General features: G+C 34.8%; 2 protein-coding genes and 1 pseudogene across 2 annotated transcripts; 2 read left to right on the forward strand and 1 right to left on the reverse strand.

The window, feature by feature from the left end:
- Window positions 1-6,615: 6,615 nt before the first annotated feature.
- Window positions 6,616-8,734, forward strand: LOC131629001 (exocyst complex component SEC10b-like). The gene is made up of 7 exons (XM_058899804.1): window positions 6,616-6,679; window positions 6,780-6,871; window positions 7,486-7,571; window positions 7,651-7,827; window positions 8,242-8,295; window positions 8,392-8,520; window positions 8,624-8,734. The coding sequence occupies exons 2-7, from the start codon at window positions 6,805-6,807 to the stop codon at window positions 8,732-8,734; spliced, it is 624 nt and encodes a 207-aa protein (XP_058755787.1). The 5' UTR covers window positions 6,616-6,679; window positions 6,780-6,804.
- Window positions 8,735-9,413: 679 nt separating this feature from the next.
- Window positions 9,414-13,073, reverse strand: LOC131629003 (ceramide kinase-like; annotated as a pseudogene).
- Window positions 13,074-21,226: 8,153 nt separating this feature from the next.
- Window positions 21,227-23,335, forward strand: LOC131629014 (uncharacterized). The gene is made up of 4 exons (XM_058899815.1): window positions 21,227-21,570; window positions 21,764-22,346; window positions 22,421-22,548; window positions 22,732-23,335. Exons 1-4 carry the CDS (start codon window positions 21,227-21,229, stop codon window positions 23,105-23,107), a joined length of 1,431 nt encoding a protein of 476 aa, XP_058755798.1. The 3' UTR covers window positions 23,108-23,335.
- The last annotated feature ends 455 nt before the right edge of the window (window positions 23,336-23,790 follow it).

The raw sequence follows: 23,790 nt of genomic DNA on the forward strand, positions 1-23,790 counted from the left end.
TTCAGTGGTGAAGTCACTGCCTGACCAATCAGAATTAAGCCCTAAGTCCTAATAGTGCCACAGTGGACTGAAGCATTAAATGACCCTTATTGACACTTACTGTGGTAATTTTATAGTTTATATATTGCAACTTAGTCCCTAACATATTAATATTTGTTTTTAAATTTTAATGTTTATTAGTCCCTAACATATTAATATTGTTTTTAATTTTTAATGTTTATAAAAGAATAAAATAAATTATGATTCATCTTCCCCACTTCATCTTTTCATAGTCGTAAAAATATAATTTCGGATACCCTTTGATTTCAACAATTTCACTTCAATCTCCACTTCACCAAATCAAAATCTACTCAAAATAAAAAATCAATATAAACATAAATATATAAAAAAAACTAACGTGAGAAATTAGAATTGGTTCGGAGAATTTTCCGACGGTGGTTCTCCGCCGTTGACATCGACACTGTCATCATATAAGCATCATTAGCATAAATTTTTTGTAGGAAGATGTAGATATTATATTGCTAAATCTAACTGGGTCGTCAATTTCGATTAAAATCAACTGTGTTCATAGATTGATTGAATTGTTCAGTTAGGGTTTATTTGGTACTTTTTGGAAATTCGTATTTATCTTTGGTTGATAGCTTTAATAAGTTACATGGTTGGAACCGTGATGAAATTCTGAGCAATTTGGTATTTTACATTTTTCAATTTGACGAGGAATGGAGAAAATATGAGTTTGGCCATGGTGGTGGTCTTGAGGAAGAAGAAGATGGAGTTTGGCTTTTCACCATTGTTGGGTTCAAATTGGTATTCCTCAAAATAAGTAAAATTGGACAAAAAAGAAGACATTATTGTGTTCAGAATATAATTTCCAATTGAACCATGTGATTTTTTAATATTTATTTGCTGTGTTATATGAGTATGAAATCTGCAGGTCCGGGAAAAGCATGGTGAGAACAATGGAGGAACAGTACCGGCGCAAGCTTTTTAGTTTCAGATTTTTAAGCGCTTTCGTTTGATATATAATGTATAATTTTCGTTTGCTTACAGCGAAGCAAGGATGGCGTAGCGGCAATGGGAGATCTTTAAGATAATGAAGTGCAGGGGCGTTGGTTCGATCCCAGCCTACTGCAGTTTTTCTTTGCCTTTTTTTTTAAAGGATGTTGTTTACAGATTCAGTGCAATGAGCCTTCATGCGTCCACGATGTACCTTGGTTCTCTATCACCAGATCCGTACCAAGCAAGGATCCAACGCATCAATGCTGAAGGTTCACCATGGATCATCAAGGGAGTACCACACAGGATTTCTATCCAGGTTTTTTATTATTATTCTTTTATTTGTTTTATAAATTAGTTTTATGTGTGAACCATGTCAAGGAGTCAACTGATGATGGTCAACTATGTGTGAACCATGTCAGAAAGTCAATTGATGATGGTCGACCATGTGTGAACGATGTCAGAGATGCATTGATGATGGTCAAATATGTGTGACCCATGGAAGATAGTCAGCAAAATATGGTAAAATATGTGTGAGTTATGTAAGAGATGCATATATGATGGTCAAATATGTTTAAACCATGTAAGATAGTCAACAAAAGATGGTAAACTATGTGTCAATTATGTCAGAGATGCATAGATGATGGTCAACTATGTGTGAACAATGGAAAATAGTCAACAGAAGATGGTCAAATATGTGTGCACCATGTAAGACAATCAATAGAAGATGGTTAACTATGTGTGAACTATGTTAGATATTCAACAAATGATAGTCAATAGATGACGGTAAAGTTTGTGTGAACCGTGGAAGATAGTCAATAGAAGATGGTAAACTATGTGTGAATTATGTCAGAGAAGCATAGATGGTGGTCAACTATGTGTGAACAATGGAAGATAGTCAACAGAAGATGGTCAACTGTGTGTGAACTATGTCAGAGATTCATAAATGATGGTCAAATATGTGTGCACTATGGAAGATAGCCAATAGAAGACTGTCAGCTATGTGTGAACTATGTTGGAGATGCACAAATGATGGTCAAATATGTGTGAACCATGTCAAGGATGCTCTGATAATGGTTGTTATGTGTGAACCATGTCAGGGAGTCAACTAATGATGGTCAACTATGTGTGAACCATGTTACAGATGAATACATGATGATCAACTATGTGTGAACCATGGAATATAATCAATAGAGGATGGTCAACTATGTGAGAATTATGTCTGAGATACATAGATGATGGTCAACTATGTGTGAACCATGGAAGAGATTCAACAGATGATGGTCAACTATGTGTGGACCATGAAATATAGTCAACAGAGGATGGTCAATCATGTGTGAACTATGTCTAAGATACGTATATAATGATCAACTATGTGTGAACCATGGAAGATAGTTAACAGATGATGGTCGACCATGTGTGAACCATGCCAGGGAGTCAACAGATGATGCTTGGCTATATGTGAACCATGTCAGGGATGCACTAATAATGTCCGACTATGTGTGAACCATGTCAGGGAGTCAACTGATGATGTCCAACTATGTGTGAACCATGCTATAGATGGACAGGAGATAATCGACTGTGTGTGAACCATATCAGGGATGCACTGAAGATGGTCGACTATGTGTGAACCATATCAGGGATGCACTGAAGATGGTCGACTATGTGTGAACCATGTCAGACAGTCAACTAAAGATGTCCTACTATGTGAGAACCATGTCAAGGATGCATTGATGTTATGTTTAAGATTAAAACTATATTATGTTATGTTTAAGATTATTAAAATTATATTAATTAAGACTAAAATTAATTAGGGAATGACTGCATAATTAAAATTTGTATTTAAAATTAGAATTAATATTATTTTTTATTTAAAAACATGATATTTTTAAAAAAATTTAAAATAAATAAATTATAAATTAACAAATCCCACATTAAATTTATTTTGTAAAATTTTAATTTTTTTTATTTAAAAACTAAATTATGTTTAAATTAAGAAATATCACACCAATTTAAAATTTAAATTTTGACGTTTATTTTAATCTTTTAAGTAAAAAATTCACGTTAAATTTATTTTTTTAAAGTTTAAAAAGAAAGTTTTAAATTTAAATTTAAAAAGTAACGTTTGTTTAAATAGATGATGGTCAACTATGTGTGAACCATGTCACGGAGTCAACTGATGATGTCCGACTATGTGTGAACCATATCAAGGATGGACTAATGATGGTCGATTATGTGTGAACTATGCCAGGGATGCACTGATGATGTTCGACTATGTGTGAACCATGTCACGGAGTCAACTGATGATGTCCAACTATGTGTGAACCATGTTATAGATGGATATGAGATGATCGACCTTGTGTGAACCATGTCAGCGAGTCAATTGATGATGGTGGACCATGTGTGAACCATGTCAGGGAGTAAACAAATGATGTTCGACTATGTGTGAACTATGTCAGGAAGTCAACTGATGTGACTGACTATGTGTGAACCATGTTATATATGGATAGAAGATGGTCGACTATGTGTGAACCATGTTACAAATGGATATGAGATGGTCAACTATGTGTGAACCATGTCAAGGAGTCAACTGATGATGGTCAACTATGTGTGAACCATGTAAGGGATGCACCGATGATGTCTGACTATGTGTGAATCATGTCAAAGAGTCAATTGATGATGTTTGACTATGTGTGAACTATGTAATAGATGCACTGATGATTTTCGACTATGTGCGAACTATGTTACAGATGGATGGGAGATGGTCAACTATTTGTGAACCATGTGAGGGAGTCAACTGATGATGGCCAACTATGTATGAACCATGTCAGGGAGTCAAACGATGATGGTCAACTATGTGTGAACCATTTCAAGGAGTCAACTGATGATGGTGGACCATGTGTGAACCATGTCAGGGAGTAAACAAATGATGTTCGACTATGTGTGAACTATGTCAGGAAGTCAACTGATGTGACTGACTATGTGTGAACCATGTTATATATGGATAGAAGATGGTCGACTATGTGTGAACCATGTTACAAATGGATATGAGATGGTCAACTATGTGTGAACCATGTCAAGGAGTCAACTGATGATGGTCAACTATGTGTGAACCATGTAAGGGATGCACCGATGATGTCTGACTATGTGTGAATCATGTCAAAGAGTCAATTGATGATGTTTGACTATGTGTGAACTATGTAATAGATGCACTGATGATTTTCGACTATGTGCGAACTATGTTACAGATGGATGGGAGATGGTCAACTATTTGTGAACCATGTGAGGGAGTCAACTGATGATGGCCAACTATGTATGAACCATGTCAGGGAGTCAAACGATGATGGTCAACTATGTGTGAACCATTTCAAGGAGTCAACTGATGATGGTCAAATATGTGCGAACCATGTCAGAAAGTCAGTTGATGATGGTCGATTATGTGTGAACCATGTCAAGGAGTCAATTGATGATGTCCAACTATGTGTGAACCATGTCAGGGAGTCAAATGATGATGGTCGACTATTTATGAACCATTTCAAGGAGTCAATTGATGATGTTTGACTATGTGAAACCATGTTATAGATGGATAGGAGATGGTCGACTATGTGTGACCATGTTACAGATGGATAGGAGATGGTCACCTATGTGTGAACCATGTAAGGGAGTCAACTCATGATGGTCGACTATATGTGAACCATGTCAAGGATGCACTGGTGATGTTCGACTATATGTGAGCAATGTCAGGGAGTCAACTGATGATGACCCACTATGTGTGAACCATGTTAGGGATGGATAGGAGATGGTCGACTATGTGTGAACCATGTTACAGATGGAAAGGAGATGGTCAACTATGTGTGAACCATGTCAGGGAGTCAACTGATGATGTCCGACTATGTGTGAACCATATCAAGGATGGACTGATGATTGTCGATTGTGTGTGAACTATGCCAGTGATGCACTAATGATGTTCGACTATGTGTGAACCATGTCACGAAGTCAATTGATGATGTCCGACTATCGAATCTATCAATCAGAGCAACCAGCAATACATTATTTAATCTGTTAACTATAATGATCAAACCTATTGTTCATCGCAGCTAACAGTGACATACTAAATCAGGGGTTTACGTCCAAGCATCAAACACACTAAACCACGACACTACGGAAATTCATCTCTTCAACACTGCGATGTTCAAAACTACGATAAGGTAATTCAAAATACCTTCGAACTTCGCATTTCAAAAACTACGATAGGCCATTCAAAAAGCCTTCAAACCATATCAAATCAAATTCAAGGGCGTACAACCCTGTGCCTGAACTACGTCAACTAATGATGGTCAACTATGTGTGAACCATGTTAGAAATGCATTGATGATGGTCAACCATGTGTGAACCATGGAAATAGTCAGTAGATGATGGTGAACCATGTCAGAGATGCATTAAGGATGGTCGTCCATGTGTGAACCATGGAAAATAGTCAGTAGATGATGGCGAATCATGTCAAAGATGCATTAATGATGGTCAACTATGTGTGAACCCTGAAAAATAACGTAGTAAATGGTGGTGAACCATGTCAGAGATGCATTGATGATGGTCAATTATGTGTGAACCATGTCTGAGAGTCAATTGATGATGGTCAACTATGTGTGAACCATGTTAGGGATGCATTGATGATGTTCGACTATGTGTGAACCATGATAGGGAGTCAACTGATGATGGTCGACTATTGTGATCCATGGAAAATAGTCAGTTGATGATGGTGAACTATATCAGAGATGCATTGATGATGGTCAACTATGTGTGAAACATCGAAGATAGTCAATAGATGATGGTTAACTATGTGTGAACTATGTTAGATATGCATAGACGATGGTTAACTATGTGTGAACCATGTCTGACAGTCAACGAATGATTGTCTGACTAAAAATAAATAAAAATAAAAGAATAAATGTTTATTTTTAAAAATGAGACGGTTATATATTGTGTTTTAAAAATGAAAATAACAATTAAATAAAAAAAATAAATATTTATTTTTAAACTTTAGGTTTCTAAGTAAATGAAATAAAAGATATTGACCCGATTGTATAAATAAATAAAAGAATAAATAAATGAAAATAACAATTTTATATATTGTGTTTTATAAATATATTGACCCAATTTATAGCCTAATCCGATGCTAACTCAAACTTCTCCCAATTTTCATATTCCCTCGCAGCTTTTCTCACAAACCTTAAAAAAATTTAGAACGCTCCAACATTTCCCTCCTTTGAAAGCCCAAAATTTTCATCTCCCTCTCTTTCATCGATACCTATTCAAACACAAATTAAAATACTTGTCTTTCTAATTTCACCGAAAACCCACACATCTCTTACTCCTACCATGGCTACAGGTGGAAAGCGGAAGTTCATGTGAAGCTTAATCGATGGCTGTTAAGAGAGCTATGGAGCTTGGGGAAAAGGTCAGCTTCGTTCTCTTTCTCTTAACAAATCGAATTTAATTGCCATTGTTGTTGTTGTTTTGCTTCTTGTTTTGATTTTTTTTTGGTGTTATTATAGCTTCCTGAAAAGAAGGTTCCATGTACCATTGGGAATATAGGGAAAGTAAATGAGTATAATTATACAAACTATTAGTTAAACCATCTCTTGTGAATATACCTTCCATGGAGGAAGGTGGGCTCCTATTCGTGAGTATAATTAACTTACTGACTTCATTATTATCATCTAAGTGCCAGTTTAGACTGCAGGCTGATCTCAATGTAATCTGCATTTGGTTTGAGGATGCAGTATATTCGAATGCTGGCGGTGGCGTATGAAAAAAACCCAAGAAATTGCTAGAGATCTCCGAGTTGTAGGATGCGGTGACTTGGATGTTGAAGGTAATGAATTTACTTTGAATGTGCCTGATTTTGATAAACTCTTCTGTAAAAGGAATATTGGTTTGGAATATAGGTGCACATGGTACTAGAAGGAATATTTTATCTGCCCATTAAATGTATTTTGTGACAATACTTGAGTTTATGCAAGAAAAGTTTTGTTTTTGTTATGATACATGGTACTGATTATTTTTTGTTGATTTCTTAACAGTGGTCTTCTGCTCGCATTATAATTTGATGCAATGACTTACAATGCAATTATTGTGGAAGCCTTGCTCTCTAGTTACCAATGATTGTTAAAACTGATTATCATTTTTAACCTTAATTTCACATATAACTACTTGCTCCGGCAATATATATATATATATATATATATATATATGTATATATATATAATTTTTTAAATATATTTTTAATGGTAAACAGAAAGGTTTAATTATGATACAACTTAATGGAAAATGTGATATTTAACCTGCAAATCCCAAAAGCTCTATTCTAGCCTTAGGCAATTTTCAAGTAGAGCTTTTGACTTTTTAGTTTTTATGTCCTCACACCATCTCATAAATATGCACTAATGTTTAACATGCTTCATGCTTGTATTACCTTTTGCATATCAGGCCTGACAGAGTCCCTGTTTTCAAATCACAAGGATGAATATCCTGAATATGAGCAGGCATCTCTCAGACAGTTATATAAAGTGAAGGTTTGCAATTGTTTCAATTTCCTGTCCTTCCAAATTAGAATTGGTTTTGAAAACCTTTACATGAATAGGTGGAATGCAGATGGAAGAATTGCGAGCTGAAAGCCAGATTTCTGATTCATCTGGGACTGGGACAATTGGACGTTCAAAGGGAGCTGCGGTAGCTTCTTCTCAGCAGCAAACATCTGTCACTGTCGTAACAGAGTTTGTACGTTGGAATGAAGAAGCAATCTCAAGATGCAATCTCTTTTCCTCCCAGGTAATTTCTTTCTTGATTGGAATTTGGGAAAGCATTATTTCTTCTTCTGAAGAATCCTTTGCAACATAGTTGTGTTGCTTGAATATGGAGTTTCTGGCTTTCTGCCCAGTTGGTTTTGTTTAATTGGATTAGAAGTGTGACCGCCTGGATGTAAGAAACACTATATGTGAAGTTTACTTTCATCAGCCTTAAGCCTTAACTGTTGAACAAATTAATTTATATTAAATTCATTTCATGTCAATAATTTATTTTATCTAAGTTCGTTTCTTAAAGAATTCATCAGTCCTTGATATTTATAATGTGTCAATAAATTTTTTGTCTTAGTTTAGTTAAGATGCTAATTTATTTCTTCTAAATTTGATAAATTAATCCTTGGTAAATGCAATTATAATTTTAACTGTTGTTACTTTACAGCCTGCTACACTGGCATCCCATGTAAAAGCAGCGTTTACTTGCCTGTTAGACCAAGTAAGTAAACTTCACAATTTGTCAGCATTCAGATATTTTATACATTTAGTTGGCAGAAGCTCATTCTTCTGGGGTCATTCTTGATGTATTTTACAGGTTAGTCAATATGTAGCAGAAGGTCTTGAACGGGCTAGAGATGGACTGACTGAAGCAGCTAATTTGAGGGAAAGATTTGTGTTGGGTACAAGTGTTAGCCGTCGGGTAGCTGCTGCAGCTGCATCTGCTGTAATTACATGAATTTTTTCTGTGGTGTTCAAGTTCTGTGTTGTATGAAATTAAAGAACATTTATCTAAACCTCCCAATCATTTTATATGTCCTATACTTCAGGTAGTCAAATATTCCGCAATTTGCAAATTTGAAATCGATATTCCAAGGTTTACGACACTCGCACGCAATGTGCACCAACCACTTGCACTTGACTCTGGTGGTAGCTCATAATGCTTTTGAAGATGCTCATCGTATTTGATTTGATTTGATGCAGGATGTGATGGATGATCCTTGTGTTGCTGCGGACGGATATACATACGATCGCAAAGCAATGAAAAGTGGCTTGAAAATCACGACAAATCACCGATGACAAATATGGCTTTACCTCATAAGTATCTAATTCCTAATTACACGCTTTTATCAGCAATTTTGGAGTGGAAGACCTGATAAAATATGATACTTGCATATTTCATTATCTTCCTCAATGCTAATATTTAGTTAAATGATTCCTTTAATGTAGCTAGACTAACTAAAGAGTTCACATGTGATGATTACCTGGTTTCAGATATTCTGTTTGGATACATGAAAAAATATTGGATTTCAAGTGTAAATAAATTTGATTATATTGTAGGATTGTGTATGTACTTTAGCGATCAATCAAATCTGGTCCTTATCATATCGTTGAAGTTTCCATCATCTTCTGTTACTTGGAACTCAAGGCACACTGAGCTCGACTAAAACATATGTACAATTATTTGTTTATGCCATAGTTTCAGGTTTAATTGCAATTTTGATTCTTTAAGTGCGATTATGAAAAGCACAACATGGTTTACCCATCTATATTAAGTATTGACTATATTAGAAAATATATATAATACAAGATCCAAAAGACCTAGTTACTCAGGGCTATATTCATAAAACCCATGACATAGATCATGACACTGCTACATATATAAATAAAATAGCTACAACATCCATATTAAGGTGACTTGCATTTGATCCTCAAGATACAAGAATTCACCTTATAAAAACATTAAATTGTGAACCAAGGGTTACATATATATACTTAAATGTAGCAAAATCTTCTCTCCATGCTTATATATATACACAAAAGTTCTATGTAGCTGGTACTAAATAAGCTTTATCATTGTTCCGTTTAATATCTTCGACAAAACTCTTCGATTATACTTCAGGACCAGTTGCAAACATGCACACGAGACCGCGAAACACTTGAGCAGAGAGTTGATGTGCCTGAAACATCTCGCCGTCCACATTCCATACACTCGTTGCCAGAAGAAGTGAAAGTAAATGCTGGAGTCTGCGAGTGCTCAGTAAAATTAGTAAGCTCGCAATAGAAAAAGGTGGCGTGGATTGGAAAAAAACTAACCTTGTGATGTTCAACAAACTTGAAATTCAAAGGGCTTCCCCCTCTTCTTGTAAGTTGAGTCAGGTGCCTGTATCATTAAACAAACAAACAAAGACGATAAGATTATCAAGAGACTTAAGATCTGTTTGGATTGATTTATTTGAGCTTATCTCCTGACATAAGCATAGAAAGACGACTTGAAAGAGCTTACAGAAATAACTTATGACATGTCCATAAGTTCCTTCCAGCTTACTTTAATAAGCTTTCTAGGATAGCTGCTAAACAGCTTATAGCTTAAATAAAAAAAGTTAGACTTTATTTTATCTTTTGTTAGAGAAAAGAGCTTATACACATGCACTTATGCTATAACCACTTAAGTAAGTTATTTATCCAAACATAGTCTAATATGGAAAGATAGCCAGACAATGCTTACCATAAATAAGAAGCGTGAGGACATTCTTTAATCATTATGAGATTAAGGAAACCATCTGAAAGGTGTGCCTCGGCAACCAAACCATCAGGAGCTTTTTCATTTCTGCAAGAGATTACCGCAACTCCAACACTAATAAACCGACCTTTGGATTTCACCCATTTTCCCGTTTCTGAATTTAAATGAGGCGTTAGGCTGCTAATTTCAGTGGCTGCATTCTTTGGCGTTTCATTGCAAACTTTGCAGTTAATACGGCAGATACATCTTTCTGATCTGCGTGGAGCTTTCAATCCCCATAACATGCTACTATCACGATTCCTTTTGGGAGTTGGAATGGTTTCCTCTGATTCAACATCTAGGTATGATATTTCTGCCTCATATGACCTGAAAAAAACACGCAGTTCAAAAAAAGATATTTAAAGTTGAGATGATAAGCACCGCGTCATATCCACTTGGACAATACCTGTGTCTTAAAAACACCATTGTTCCAGCATAATCGTAACGTTTGGGACCCATCCAGCGATACTTCTCGCTCTCTGTGATAACATCGCCATAAAATCCATACCTGTTGTCATTAATGTATGCAGAATATAAGATTACTAAATAAATCTTTAAAGTAACCGTGGATTGGTGTGTAGCATATGCAAGATGACATTGCTAGCATGTGTCAAAAGGTAGACATTTACATCGGGTAACAAAACATAAGGAAATTACCCTGAAAAGGAAGCTGCATAGCGCACAAAAGGTTCAACCTCGGATCTCGGAGTTGTTTTCCATCGTACAACTTGAGCTATGTCAAGGTGCACCCTTTTACCAAGTACAATATGCAATGCAGAAGTTATAGGATCTCGGGTTTCAGTTGTACTACAAAATATTCAAAATTTCACAAAACCCAAAATTGTATTAGAAAACTACAAGGATAGACTACATTCATATCTTCGGTTTATGCTGAAGTAGAACTGAAAATTCAAGAATACTAGGAAGAAAAAAAATACCAGATTACAATGGCATCAGTTGAACCTGAGGGAATGATCCCAAATCTAAACCATTCATTAGGAACAGGAAACCCGGGAGCTTTATCTTCCGAATCTTCAGAAGCCATAAAAACAAGTCAAGCATAAAATTGATAATATTTATTTCCTTTTCTTTTCTGTGGTTTTATATTTCTACGAAATTAACTTGCAACTGTATTTTTTCTTTACTATTCTTTCCTATATATCAACGTGCTGATGCAAATTATTTTCTAACTTAATGAAGTTCAGATAAACTGAACTCACTAGGATTCAATATTCTAGACCGAGGTTGGTTTGGACTTGAAATCAGAGGAAGGTGGTCTTCAATTTGACTTGGAGTCTTTTCAAATATTCCATCTTCGTCCGCAGCCAAGGAATCGCCTTTATCTTTAGCCAAATGAACAAAACCTGGAGGAGTTGGTGGGTAGGGAGCTTTAAGCCTGGGAGAAAGAAACCCATTAAGGATTTCATTGAAAAATCCATCACCACTCTGAAACCACCTCGATTAGAAAAATACAATAACTCAAAAGAACATAAGAAAATCACTTGAAAGCAACAAGGAAATTTCAAAAGTGGTTAAGCGAACGACATCTAAATAAAAAACCATGATTTAAAACTTCAACAACACGAAGCCTCGTCATAAACATATCGACAACATTTTGAAATATATATGATTTACTTCAATAACATGAAGCCTCGTCATAAACATATCAACAACATTTTGAAAAATATATGATTTAGTACAATGTAAGAGACTGGAGTTAAGTTCTTACAACAGCTATAACACCATCATATGAGTTAAGCTCCTTATTTGTTATAGATAACATCATATCATATGCTTGTCCTGCTCTCTCAGTCACAATCACCTGGTGAAAAAAGAAAAAATCGATTACTTGGATCCCGTCAACAATCTTATTTGATCATTACTTACTACTTAATATCATGTACTGAATGAATTAAGCATGTTATCCAATTATTATACTCAGCGGCATGAAAGTAGGCCTTTCAATGCCAAAGAAAGCTAGGCCAAACAGCCCCTCAATATGAGCGTCGTAGACAAATACAGCTGATTGGACTTAAAAACATATTTCAACATTTTATCAGTTGCTATCCATTCAGGAAATCATACGAGATGCTAAAGTTTCACCTTCGTTTCTACTTTAGCACGTGAGAATATCGGAGCCACAGCTTCCCAGTTTCTACGGCCATTACTCTTCCCACTCCTTGGATGAACAAAAACCTAGTGAATCAGAAACAATATCTGGGAAAAGTTCATTTTAACTAATCAATGAAAATAAAAAGCAAAATTATAAAGCAAGTGTTTGTCCAATAGCATACCAGAAGATTCCGCGGTCTACCGGCTTCCAGTTTCAACAATTCATTTAGTTGATTTACCCACGTTTCACATGTTTGCAAATTTTCATGAAGTATATTCAGTCAGGATCCACTGCGAAGGTTGATTCTTGCTCCTTATAAAACCATGCACAGTACACGTCTATGCATATTATTCAACTCAACCTTGTCATGTTCAAGAACACCCAGTTTACCTAAGAACAATTTTCAAAATGTAAGCTTTCACAATAGTATAGATTATAGAATAACGTAAAATTAATAGAAAGTGCATAACTCTTCCTCCGACGGCGGAGACAAATCAACACCAGAGAAGCTTTCCGCCGGCAAATCTCCGGATAAGATGCTGGAGGTTTCCTCGTTGTATAGGAGATCATCATCGAGGAAGAAGTTGGAGTAGGAGAGCGACATCGCAGTGGAGGAATTTAGAGATTTAGGGTTTCAAAATTGATTTCTTCGATTGGGAAGTTGGGAGAAAGAATTGGGAAGTTGGGAGAAAGAACGAGAAGAAAGAATTTGAAGAAAAAATATAATTTGTGTTTAAAATAAATTATCATCTAATAAAATAAAAAAAATAAAAGTTAACTTTAATTTGTAAGATATTATTAAATGAATGGGGACTTATATGCAATAATCAAAAGTTTTTTTTAAAAATGGGTCCCACAGTAAAGTTATTTTTACCATAGAGCTGATGTGGCTTAAATTAACTTAGAATTAATTAGGGTTGATTAGGGCTTTAATTCTATTGGTCAATTGCAGTGACTTCACCACTGAAGTCAAACGGGCGAATGCACCGTAGAATCTCCCTTATAATAAATGTCTCACAAGAATGCTTAAATTGTGTGTCAAAGTTAACTTTTCGGATTATCTCGCCTTCACAATCACTTAATCATAATCATCCGATATTAATCAAGTTTGACAAAACTTCAAAGTTAAAATTTGTTATTTTCTATTTGTTGATTTGCCTGTATGGTAATTTCTTGTTGATGAATTTGTCAATTTTCATAAATGGATAAGAATAATATGTTGGGAAATTGTGACAAGGGGAACAAAAACTCTACCACTTCCTCCACTAGGCATGAGCGCCAATGTATAATCCCAGCGAACAGAGTTGGACCATATGTGTGACATTCTCAACTTTAAGAGCATGAGTTTCATGTTGAGGAATATGGATCCGTACGACACTTTAGTATTAACACTTTATGAGGGCCATTTAGCAAGACATATCAAGGAGGGAGAAATATGATATGTTTTTATTCATTTATTTTTTTACGCGTTAGTTCTTTTTTTGTTTTATATCCGGGTTTGTGATGTGTCACTTAAATGTATAAATAACGGTAAAAAAAAGCATTAATTTGACTACTCCTAACAAAAGATGGTGCATTGATGTTATTCCAGACAATAGATTCAATGACTTAGGTTTCAATATAGTTGACCATGAATCATTCAAGGTTAGGCATAAATCGACTCATGCCTACATTTTCCAATTCTATTTTTAGTTCTAAAAATATGACTCGAGTCATGTTTGAAAACTGAATGGTTTTTGTTGTTTGACTCAGTTCATTACATATTGCTGAGTAGAATCATTAATGTTTTTTTACATTAATTTTGTGCCTTTTCTCAAGTACATATGAAAGATTTTATTAATCATTTTTACATAATTAGATTTGTTCCGTTGTAGAACTAGAAATGGAGAAAGTGGCGGAAGTTACAGTGGAGTGAAGCTTCCTAAGCGATTCAGTGACGCGACACTTTGAACCGAAAGTTGCAATCTCGATGCTTCTTGAACCAGAGGCATTGATGTTGAACCGGTGTTTCTAATCTCCGGTATAGTGGATCAAAGAGGAGGGTGTTTGCACGGTTAGTACTCCAACATTCAATTCAATTTAGGATTCAAGATAATCATAGTGAAAATAAAGATCAGAGATTGTGTACTTGAAAACCCCTTATGAAGGTATTTATACCTTGGGATCAACGGAGCAGACAAAATAAGTGGGCCTTACCTTATTAGGCCTTTGGTCGGCACAGAACAATTGCATCCAAGTCAATTTAGCAGTCTCCTATATATGAATAGAGGAAATTTGAATTCCCCTTATTTCCTTTGAGTTTTTCCCTCTTCTCTAGGAACGTTTTTCAGGAGTAACCGTCATCACGCATTCAAAGCTTCAACTTCCAACCATCTCTTTCGCTTCACTACCTTTGACCTTACATTTTAATGTACCTTCTCCTAACTCAAGATTTTTCTTGAAGTATTTGATGTCTCCTTGTTAAGATAAGCAATAGCCCTATTAACATAGAGAGTGGTTCGAGGAGTAGCGCTTCTTTTTCTTCTTTAAAAGGGGGAATGAAGTTTGAATTGCATTCCCTTTCTTCTGTCAGTTGGGTTTTTAAATTGGAAATCATCTCCTGATTAATGATTCAGAAATAGAAGGAGTACCTGGAGAATATCTTTATGATAGAGCTCCTTTCAGAGATTCTTAAGAGGTTCTATTCTCAAGGAAATTCAGTGGTGGTGAGAATCCTCTTGAAAAATCGATGCTTCTCTTTGCCTTGATTGAGGTTGAGATAGAAGCTTCCCAACAAAGGAGGGATCATGCTGGTAACTTTGTCTAGATATACTGGGGAGTGAAAGACCGTGGACCTAGTGATACTGAAATCGCACATCATTTAAAGTGTCGGGGATAGTCTAACGTTGTGTCTTGGATCAGTCCTGGTGATCTCTTTAAACTAATGAACTGACCTAAAGGGGACTTCGGTTAGTCGAGCTGGATAATGCCAATAGGTACCATTGGATGGCCACTGAAGTGGTGGGGACTCCTTCCACTTTGAACAATGTCAAGGCTATAAAAAATTCTGACATCATGATTTGGAACTCCTCATATTGGCTGGTTCTTCTTGTAGATCCGGTGAAGAGGAAATTCAGCTCCTTAAATGTTTCATGTTGGTGAAAACTATTACTCCTGGGGCTCTCTTAGCCTTCAATTTGTCGTTAGGCCAATTAGGACTTGCTCAATCTTGCAAGGGTGATTTTTTAAAGTACTGGTTCCGAGTTCACTTCTATCGACCTCTTTCTTCTTACCATACCGGGTTGAGTCCCCTGTCCTCCGAGAAGGTGGAAATGATAGAGAATATCTGTGCTTGATAACATAGGCTTGATAACATTTATTATTCCAAATTTATCCTTACATTAATTACTTAATGTTGTTATGGGTTGACAATTTAATTAAGGGTACATGGGTAATTGTGTTATATCTCTTACATGAAATCAATAAAAGTAAATACACTTAACTATCTTTCTTAATAAGCGTGAAACTTGTCATTTTTGCTTATAAATCAGGTCGAAGTAGTATTTGATTAGTGCTGAAGCAACCAAGGCAAATAACAGGATGCATGTGATCGTCCAATTACTTCATCTTCATCTTCGTTTCTTAATCTTTAATGTTGGCATGTTTAACCTTTTACTTTTATTTATTTAAATTTTATAGTAATGAGAAGATAAATGATTGCATTTCTTGTAGCCTTGCTGCTTGAAACATAAATGGAGATGAAAGAAGATAAATAATTGACAAATCGTGACCTAGGTAAAACAAAACAACATCAAAATAATCATAAATGAAAACATACCTTATACATCACACAACCATAAAAATGACGATATGGGTTCACATCACTCCATGTTGCCATCAACGAAGCATCAAGACCACATTTGTATTCATACCTCAAAGAACGATATCTACTTCCCGTGTTAGAAGTTGAGTGTCGAGACCAAATTTTGGTTTTTTACCGTTGCCTCGAAGTAAGAAGGAAGAAAAAATGTTCTTCGTAAAAACCCTTCAATCTGATTTTAATTTTACGATTTATTCAATTTAATATTTTTCAAATAGTATTAAGAAACCAATTATTAATATTAAAAATTAATTAAAAAAACATAAAAGGTGACATGGCGCCTCTATGGCAGTGCCATATAACAAATGAGGCCATATGTGCAAAACTGAAGGGGACCAAAAAAATTCAAGGAAATTAAAGTTGAAGAACCAGCTAGATTTTGAAATAAGGGGGATCAAAAAGTTTAAAACACATAATTAGGAGGATCAAAAGTGCATTTAAACTATCATATTTTCGTACATCCCTATACATACTACTCGGCCTAAAGACTCTTCTGGAAATTAATCATCTGGAAGTGCCAACAAGGATACGTTATACCAGGTATTAAACTTTTTAACCATGCTACACTCTTATTTGACAAGTCTTATTGATTCAACTCTAATCTACAAAGTGTTGGGGTTGATTGTATGTCTAATGTTGCCTAAATTCTTTAATAAAGAAGGAAGTTAAAAAGTAGCTATTTGAGAAGTCCCACATTGCTTAGTGTGGTGAAGCAAGGGGGACCAAGGCTATATATTGGACCTAAGTTCTTTGTTTTTAGATACGCTAGTCAAAAAGCACTTTAAGCTTATATTTGATTTTCTTTGTTCTATTATGCTCTTGTATTAGAGTGTTGTGAGATTTAATTTAAATATTTGCTTTGTAAGAGTGTGGGTGTACTAGGGGATTGGGGTGAAAGTAGAGAAGTCTATGTGTTGTAAAATTTTCACATAGATTCTCTGGTTGTCTATTTAGACAACGGTCGTGATTTTTCTCCGGTTTTGGAGTTTCCACGTTATATTCTTGTGTTAATGGTTGTGTTCTGTTTATTTATTTTTTCTCCAGCTGTGTTATTTCCCAACAGTGGTATCAGAGCTTCGGCTCGATGAGATATCACAATTCTTAGTATTCTCTGTGGTTGCAGCATTGTCTGATCTTCCACATAAGAAAAGAATTAGGATATTGTGAAGGTGCTGGAGAAGGGGTGGTACTGTGAAAGTGTTGTTAAGGGAGGTTCTGGCTAAGGAAAGACTTGGTATTTAAGCGTGTCCGTTGTGACCCACCTCTCTTTCCTGGGAACCTACTTGGTGCACGGTTTGCAGTCTACGCGCAACTACTATGTCTTATTCAAGTGCTATGAAGTTTGACATAGAGAAGTTTGATGGAAGAATCAACTTTGGCCTGTGGAAAGTACAAGTCAAGGATGTGTTGATACAATCAGGATTACACAAGGCACTTAAAGGAAACACTTCCAACATGGAGGCTGACAAGTGGGAGGAGTTAGATTTGAGAGCTGCTAGTGCAATTCGTTTGTGTTTGGAAAAGAATGTTCTCGCGAATGTGCAGAATCTGTCATCAGCCAAGGAACTCTGGGAAAGACTCGAAGGGTTATATCAGGCAAAGGACATCTCAAATTGTTTGTTGTTAAAGGAGCAATTCCACACTTTGCGCATGGATGAGGGTACAAAAATCTCTGATCATCTTAGTACTTTGAATAATATTGTTTCTGAGCTTGAATCTATTAAAGTTGAGATTGATGATGAAGATAAAGCGTTAAGGCTTATTTTGTCCCTTCCACCTTCTTATATTCATCTCAAACCTGTTTTGATGTATGGGAAAGAAAAGTTGAGTTTTGAAGAAGTTGCAACTAAAATTATTTCTGAAGAAAGGAGGATGAAAAGTGATGAAAGCACTTCATCAAACTCGGCGTTGGTAACTAGAAGTGGGGCTAATGGGAAGAAGATCCATGCAAATAATATGGTGTGCTGGAAGTGTAGAAAGTCTGGGCATTTAAAGAGAAATTGTCCAGGTGGAGCAGTATCTGAAAAAGACTCTGAGGCAATTGCTAGCAACGTCTCCCTTGTTTTGGGAGATGATGGGGATCCTTTTTAGAAGATAAGGTGTGTCCTTATGGTATTTCCGCTATACCATGCAAAAGGACAAATCATTGCTAGCGGATTCAGAACAACACACGAGCATTGGTTGGCATTGATGCAAGGTGTGTGGTGAGATGTATCGATGGCTGAAGAACTTCCTAAAAGCCAACATGGGAGTTGCACCATAATCTTTCAGCAAAGTTTCGACGTGAAGAAAAATTCTTGGGATGATAGTTTCAAGTGTAGTGTACTCTTTATGGTGGAGTATGATAATTTGATTTGTCGGTATAGACAATGAGAATTATGATTGTCGATGTAGACAATGAATATTAAAGACCATTACAATCAAGGTGGAGATTGTTGGGGTTGATTGTATGTCTAATGTTGCCTAAATTCTTTAATAAAGAAGGAAGTTAAAAAGTAGCTATTTGAGAAGTCCCACATTGCTTAGTGTGGTGAAGCAAGGGGGACCAAGGCTATATATTGGACCTAAGTTCTTTGTTTTTAGATACACTAGTCAAAAAGCACTTTAAGCTTATATTTGATTTTCTTTGTTCTCTTATGCTCTTGTATTAGAGAGTTGTGAGATTTAGTTTAAATATTTGCTTTGTAAGAGTGTGGGTGTACTATGGGATTGGGGTGAGAGTAGAGAAGTCTATGTGTTGTAAAATTTTCACATAGTAATAATTCTCTGGTTGTCTATTTAGACAACGGTCGTGGTTTTTCTCCGATTTTAGAGTTTCCACGTTATATTCTTGTGTTATTGGTTGTGTTCTGTTTATTTATTTTTTTCTTCAACTGTGTTATTTCCCAACACAAAGATAATACATTATTTCACATATAAAAGTATGTGGGACATGCATTTTAGTATTGATATGGCTTAGCGACAAGGGATTAGAAATGTTCGATAGAAAGTGATTCAAAAGTTTTTGTTGACTTGGTGAGAGACAATGACAATATTTAAGAAAGCATCTCAACCTCAATTTAACGCATTGATGCGTTTAGAATTAGAATAGTTTCAGGTGATATTATAGGATTAGAATAATTTTAGGTGATATTATTTTTATGATTTGTAGTGTTCATATTATTAGAATTATTTTATTTTATTTTTTTGAAAGATTGAAAGAAAAAAAATACTTGGTGCCTAAAATTATTTCGAGAATATGGATTGAAAGTAATAATATTTATAGTATTAAGGGTTAAATTTGTTAGAGATCCTTATAAATAACTCATCATTCAATTTTAGTCTCTATAAACATTTTCTTCGATTTTAGTCTCTATATATATATACTTCAATATGCTATTAAAGGAATTTATGACCGTCACCCTATATTCAAATACAATCACACATATTCAAATACAATCACACATAATGAGCAATCATATTATATGAAAATATGAAATCTCTTACAAATTATGTATCTGTACTAAATAAGAAAAACAATATCCTTATAATTTATCACAGCAATTCACAACAACAATTTATACATTAAAAAGTGAGAATAACAGTTATTCTAAAACAAATTTTATTTGTTAAAACGACAGTCATTTTAAAACGGAATAAATATATTTTAATCTTTGTTAGACAAGTCAACATCGGTCAAACTTGACAAACTGCAAAAGTTATATCACGTGCTACAACATGAGCTTCCGTTAGTGGAAACTAATAGAGAGGTGACCAAATATATGGACGTAAAATATTTAGAGGACCATTCTTCAAAAGAAAATTTTTATAAGGACTAAAATTGAATAATAATCATTACAAGGACAAAAAATATATTTAACTGTAGTATAAAATGTTAATAATATTATTATAATAATCTAAATATTATAAATATATTAGAATCTTTTTATACTTAATTGTTGATTGTATTTTAGAAAAATAAGATTATTTCATATGTTTTATTATATATTTAAAAAAATAATCAGTTTGTATTGTTAAATGTTTTATATAGAAAATAAATAAAATTTGAGTATATTTTAAATATTGAAATAAATAAATCAATTTTTTAATCAACGACTACTTAGTAGTTGATTTTTAAAATTTTGAGTCGATTTTAAATATAGAAAATAAATAAAATTTTAAGTATATTTTAAGTATTGTTAATAGTTAATTATGTATGAGATATTTCAGCAGAGAAAAAAGATAGATTATATTTTATATGCTTTATATATTGAAAGAAAATAAAATTTTAATCGGTTAATATACTTAAATGTTGATTGTGTTTAAAACAAACAATGAATGTTACATGATTTATAATTAAATATTTCATCAATTATTGGTTAATTTTATATATAAATATATATATTTTAAAAAAATATCTGATTTTGATATATTTCTCATAGCATGTGCATTTTTTTTTTTTACTTCACCGTTGGACTAATTAAATGGTTAAAATTTAAAATCGAAGATTGAAAAACCAATAAATTGAAAGGATTTAAATTCATCAAATAATTGTAATACTGCATGAATTATGTGATGAGTGATGACGGTTAAATATTGAATTGTTAGATTTTGATTAATATTTATTCATATGATGTTTTATTTATGTGTGCATCCAATCAAATAATATCATACCAAATTTTCAGATTAATAATATGATTTTGTTGCCTTGCTCATTACTACACCAATTTAGAAAATTAAAACATGCCATTATAAATAAGACGTCTTATGTTGAAAAGCTTTCTTCCATGAGAAGAAATTGACTAAGTTTGGCTACTTTCTTTCTATCCCTCCTTTAAATAGACAGAAGTTACAAATCACTGAATCCATCTTCATCAAACCTCATAGTAAAAGAAAAACAAAACAATTAGTTTGATAAGATGGGAGGTGAGTTTAGGGTTCTTCACTTAGTAAGACCTTTTCTCCCATTCCTTCCTGAAGTTCAAACCGCTGACAGGAAAGTGCCATTTAGAGAGAAGGTTATATATACTGTCATTGCTCTTTTCATTTTCCTTGTATGTAGTCAACTTCCTCTATATGGAATACACTCCACAACAGGTGCAGATCCATTATATTGGACTCGTCTTATCCTTGCTTCAAATCGCGGAACTGTCATGGAACTCGGAATCACTCCCATTCTCACTTCTGGCATAGTCATGCAATTTCTTGCCGGATCAAAGATCATTCAAGTGGACAACAATGTAAGAGAAGATCGTGCCCTTTTGTAAGTATCTTTTCCTTCTTCTACAACTTGTATTATATACTAATTCCTAAACCCTAATGGAAACCCTAAACCCTAATATATATCCTTGTTGGTATCTTTCTTTCTATAACTTGTATTATATGCTAATTCCTAAACCCTAATGTAAACCCTAAACCCTAATATAAATTTTATACTAATTCCTTTTATATGGCAGAAGCGGAGCACAAAAGTTATTTGGTATTTTGATAACTTTTGGACAAGCAGTTGCCTATGTTCTTTCAGGGATGTATGGTAGTGTAGCCCTACTTGGAGTCGGAAACGCCATCCTCATTATCCTCCAACTCTTTTTTGCTGGTATTATTGTCTTATGTTTAGACGAGCTTCTTCAAAAAGGATATGGTCTAGGTTCTGGAATTTCCCTATTCATTGCTACTAACACCTGTGAAAACATCATATGGACGGCATTTAGTCCCACCACCATTAATAGTGGGCGTGGAGCTGAATTCGAGGGTGCAGTTATTGCTCTAATCCATTCGTTGATTACTAGAACAGACAAGGTTCGCGCTCTCAGTGAAGCATTCTTCCGGCAGAATCTTCCCAATGTCACAAATATTTTTGCTACTGTTTTTTTCTTCCTAATTGCGATATACTTCCAAGGTTTCCGGGTAGTCTTGCCTGTAAGATCAAAGAATGCCCGAGGACAGCAGGGTTCATATCCAATCAAACTGTTCTATACCTCCAACATGCCCATTATTCTTCTGTCTTCCGTTGTTTCCTTTCTCTACTTTTTCTCCCAGGTAATAATAGTTTTATAGATTTTTGTTTTTTCTGTTGAAATTGTAACAATCTAATCTTACTGCAATTGTTTCAGCTTCTCCACCGTAAGTTCAGCGGGAACTTCATTGTAAACCTGTTGGGAAAATGGAAGGAATCTGAATATGGTGGTAGTCATTCAATTCCTGTTGGTGGTATTGCATATTATATCACTGCACCGCCCAGGTAAGGGACATGCATAGCCGTTTTATATTTTTAGAGGCAAATTTTTAGGTTATGTGTCGTAGCCCACCTTGTACACCTTTAAAAATGGTTTGGGACATGCTTCCAGTTATAGTTATGATAATCCAATTTATATAAATAGAATTCATCTCTATGATTTGATAGAACCAATTTTTTGTGTTGCAGTTTTGCTGATATGGCAGCCAATCCCTTCCATGCTGTGTTCTATCTTGTGTTTATGCTATCAGCATGTGGATTGTTGTCTAAAATGTGGATCGAGGTATCTGGTTCATCTGCTAGGGATGTCGCGAAACAATTGAAGGAACAACAAATGGTGATGCCTGGACACCGTGAGTCAAATTTGCAGAAAGAGCTAAACCGATATATCCCCACTGCTGCAGCATTAGGAGGCATATGTATTGGTGCCCTAACAGTATTGGCAGATTTTATGGGTGCAATAGGTTCCGGGACAGGGATTTTGCTTGCAGTAACAATCATCTATCAGTACTTTGAAACATTTGAGAAGGAAAGAGCCAGTGAACTTGGCTTCTTTGGTTTCTAATTTTTGCCAAGCAATTGCTTATGGTGTTACACTTAAGCCTTACCCTTGTATTAAGTTATCACTGTACTTTAGATCCTTTAAGACAGAGAGTAGTTTCTTTTTTGTTTTGCATGTTTTTATCTACTGAGGAAATACATTGACATATGAGTAATTTATATTTTTGAATTTTTGAATTTCCGCCAAGCGATTACTTATGTTGACATTTACCCTTGTACTAGTTATCACTGAAGAGTAGTTTTTTTAGTTATGGAAGGAGCTTAAGGGCTTGTTTGAATATGTCTCACTTCTATTTATTGATGACTGACAAATTTGTCTTTGTTTTTTTATATATATATTTTAATAGCAAAATAGGAGTCATATATTAAAAATAAAAGAATCAAGAGTTAAAGTTAAAAGAAATACAAACACAAACGGACCCAAAAAGTTGTCAAGATTGTCCTGAATCATATGACTCGCGGATTTCCGGAGAGAGCAAGTTGGAGGAAGGTGGGCAACTAACCACCCAGCACACACCTAATCGTTCACCCACTTGAGCGGGTCTCGCTCCCACTTAACTAGAGAAATGGAAAAACATGAAGCATGAACTTAAACCCATCTCCACGTGAAGCTAATTATCATAGACATTCAGTGATTAGCCGACAAGTTTTCCCAACTACAAATAACTTCTTTTTTGCAATTTTCAA

The sequence above is a fragment of the Vicia villosa genome, unplaced genomic scaffold, assembly GCF_029867415.1.
Source record: "Vicia villosa cultivar HV-30 ecotype Madison, WI unplaced genomic scaffold, Vvil1.0 ctg.000494F_1_1, whole genome shotgun sequence".
NCBI classification, from domain to species: domain Eukaryota; kingdom Viridiplantae; phylum Streptophyta; class Magnoliopsida; order Fabales; family Fabaceae; genus Vicia; species Vicia villosa.